Consider the following 2,850-nt stretch of genomic DNA (forward strand, 5'->3'; position numbering starts at 1 on the left):
CATCCATCCATCCATCCATCCATCCATCCATCCATCATCCATCCATCATCCATTCATCCATCCAACCATCATCCATCCATCCATCATCCATCATCCATCCATCCATCCATGCTAATGTTTTTAGATATGTTGCAGTCATGGAGGATGTATAGTTTTAACTCATTGGATGTTTTGTTCTTATAAAAAGGKTTTAGTAACAGATGCAACATGTGTAAAACCCCAGCCTGGCAGCACAGTTACGTAATGACACACTGCTCCGTTTAATTTTCAAAGAGGAGATTTATTTTGTACACTGCATTGCTCAGTTCACAATCTGGACAGAGGTCACGTATGATCAAACGTTCCTAAAACGTTGGATTGGAGGTAAACGTTCATCACACCGGGGCAGTAAACTCAAACATTACGTCATCAGGAAGAGAACGGGACACGACACGACACACATCGATGGAACAACAAAGACTCTAGCTTCAGATTCTTCCTGAAGCACAAAACAAATCAGCATCTTGTGTTTCTAGAAGACCGATGCACAAACGTCTGCAGGCAAATGGGTTTGTCCTTTAAAAAACCAATAAACCCAGAACAAACGGACCACAGAGAAATGTAAAGACACACACACACATGTAAACACACACTGTACATGCAGGCTTTTGTACTTTGGAGCTGGTTTTTGCTTCAACAAACTCTAAAACAGAAAATCCAGGATTTTTTTTCTCAACTCATATTTTCATAAAACTTTCTTTCTTCTGCATGTCGACCCTTTTTGTTTTACTGAACTCCACCGTGAAATATTTCCTGCATGTTTACAGAAAAGAAAAGGAACAACGTTGTGGAGTCAAAACACATTTAAGCCAGTATGTACAAATGTACACGGATGCAGAGAATATATCAAGGACATTCCAGATATATAAACCGTTAGGCACTAAAAGGTGTTTCAGTGAAACTTGGACCACCTTTTTTTGTTTTTTTCTCCAGACTGATCCCAAACGGACCCTGGCCTAAGTCTGATCCACCACCTGATGGGAGTGGTGGTGCRAATTATCGATTCCAAAACACTGAGTGTTCTGAAAACATGAGGTCACCGGACATTAACGCTGGACACTTTGTTGTTTTTATATAGAAAGTCTTTGAGAATGAAATAATTAACATTTTCAACGTGTGCAAATTCAACCAACTACACAGAAACAACCATCGGGTTTCCACAGACTGGGCAGCTTTCTGCTCAGAGCAAAAACACGTTCAAAACATGCATTTCCACCAAAACGAACCAGCAAAAAGAAAATAATGAGAATACAGTATAATTACTGTTACGTCTCGGTGTGCTTCAGAGCTACAGCTAAAATAAATCAGGTGTTCGTTTTCTGTTTGTGTTTCATTTGATCAAACATGAAAAACGGAACTAAAGGATTTGAAAAACACTGAATCATTATTATTTTTATCATTTACAACAGTGAACAGCAGAGTATGTTGGATGGCATTCATTAGCTCGTTGGTTATGATGAGGGAGAATTTAGAAGGAGCATGCTGGTACTTTGATCCTGGTTCTGGTTTCTCTGGACCTGTTCGTGGTTCTGGTCAGAGAGGATGAGCAACACCTCACAGGTCTGAACATGCACCGTCCATGGAGAGTTCTGTGCACACGTGGTCCTGCCGGGCGGTACCGGYGCTATATGTCCATGTCCACGGGCCGGACCTCGCTGGTTTTGTTCTCCTTCACCCACAGCTCCCTGTCTTTGGCTGGATCCACGCTCTGCAGCAGCTGGTCCACCGGCTCCACCGTCTGCAAGAACACACTGCTGACGTTACTCAGGTTAGAGGGTTAAAACACCAAGATTTACCTATTTTATTCTGTTCCTGTCTCCTCCTGCAGCTTCAAAATACCATCAACTCTATTTATTTAGTTTAGTTTAGTTGGTTTATTCATTTCATTTAAAACAAAAAATGTATACACGTTAAAAACAAAAAATATATACAAATTAAACTGAAATGAAAGGAGGCAAAAAGAAGAAAAAATATTATTTCTGCCCTTTTTTCTATAATTAATTTAAAGCAATAATAATCAAGAAAAAACTAAATAAAAACTTCAATATATTCTCAAACAACAACTTAGATATACATTATACAGTTTCATATTTCTTTAACAAACTTATTTTTATCTTTTTCTTAAAGCAATACATTGAACCAACATTTTTAAAATCACTTTCCAGATTATTCCACAATCTTATTCCTTGAAGTGGACCTGTCCTGAGCCTGGTTCTGCTGGAGCTTTCTTCCTGATTAGCAGGGAGTTTTTCCTCTCCACCGTTTGCTCAGGATGGAGACTGTGATGAAGTGATTCAACACAATCTGCTGCTTTCTTCTTTACATTGTTCTTTTTATGTACAGTGTCCTGAGACAACGTGTGTTGGGACTTGGAGCTGTATAAATAAACTGAACTTGAACTCGTAGTACATCGGTCCTTCAAGTTTGTTCGAAATTCTAGGTTTCACAAACATCTCCTGTCCTTTAACATTATAAGAACTTTCTCTCTTAACAAAATATAACTGAATGTTTAAAGGTAACATTTTTATGAGCCTTATACATAAGCTGCAAAATATTATAATCAAACAACTCATAAAATTTTAATAATTTTCATTTACAAAATAATATATTTGAAGGGTGACAGTAATGTTTTCTGGTGATAATTCTTACTGCTCTTTTCTGTAAAATAAAAATAGGATTTGTAATTGTTTTACCCCAGACTTCAACACAGTAAATAAAGTGTGGAACAATTATTGTATTATATTGTAGGGGTCACCTCGAGTGAAGAAACAGGAGTTACTGCCTCAAAGCAGGTCTCGCACAGGCCTGAGA

At 38.1% G+C, this 2,850-nt stretch overlaps 1 protein-coding gene across 1 annotated transcript in view; it reads right to left on the bottom strand.

Annotated features, from left to right (window-relative positions):
• Positions 1-259: 259 nt before the first annotated feature.
• Positions 260-2,850, bottom strand: part of gas7a (growth arrest-specific 7a) — a gene marked incomplete at its 5' end in the record, with an annotated part of 7,244 nt that continues 4,653 nt past the window's right edge. The window contains 1 exon segment of the mRNA XM_014034056.1: positions 260-1,777. Within this exon segment, the coding sequence (XP_013889510.1) occupies positions 1,664-1,777 (114 nt within the window).

The sequence above is a fragment of the Austrofundulus limnaeus genome, unplaced genomic scaffold, assembly GCF_001266775.1.
Source record: "Austrofundulus limnaeus strain Quisiro unplaced genomic scaffold, Austrofundulus_limnaeus-1.0 Scaffold1952, whole genome shotgun sequence".
Classification (NCBI taxonomy): domain Eukaryota; kingdom Metazoa; phylum Chordata; class Actinopteri; order Cyprinodontiformes; family Rivulidae; genus Austrofundulus; species Austrofundulus limnaeus.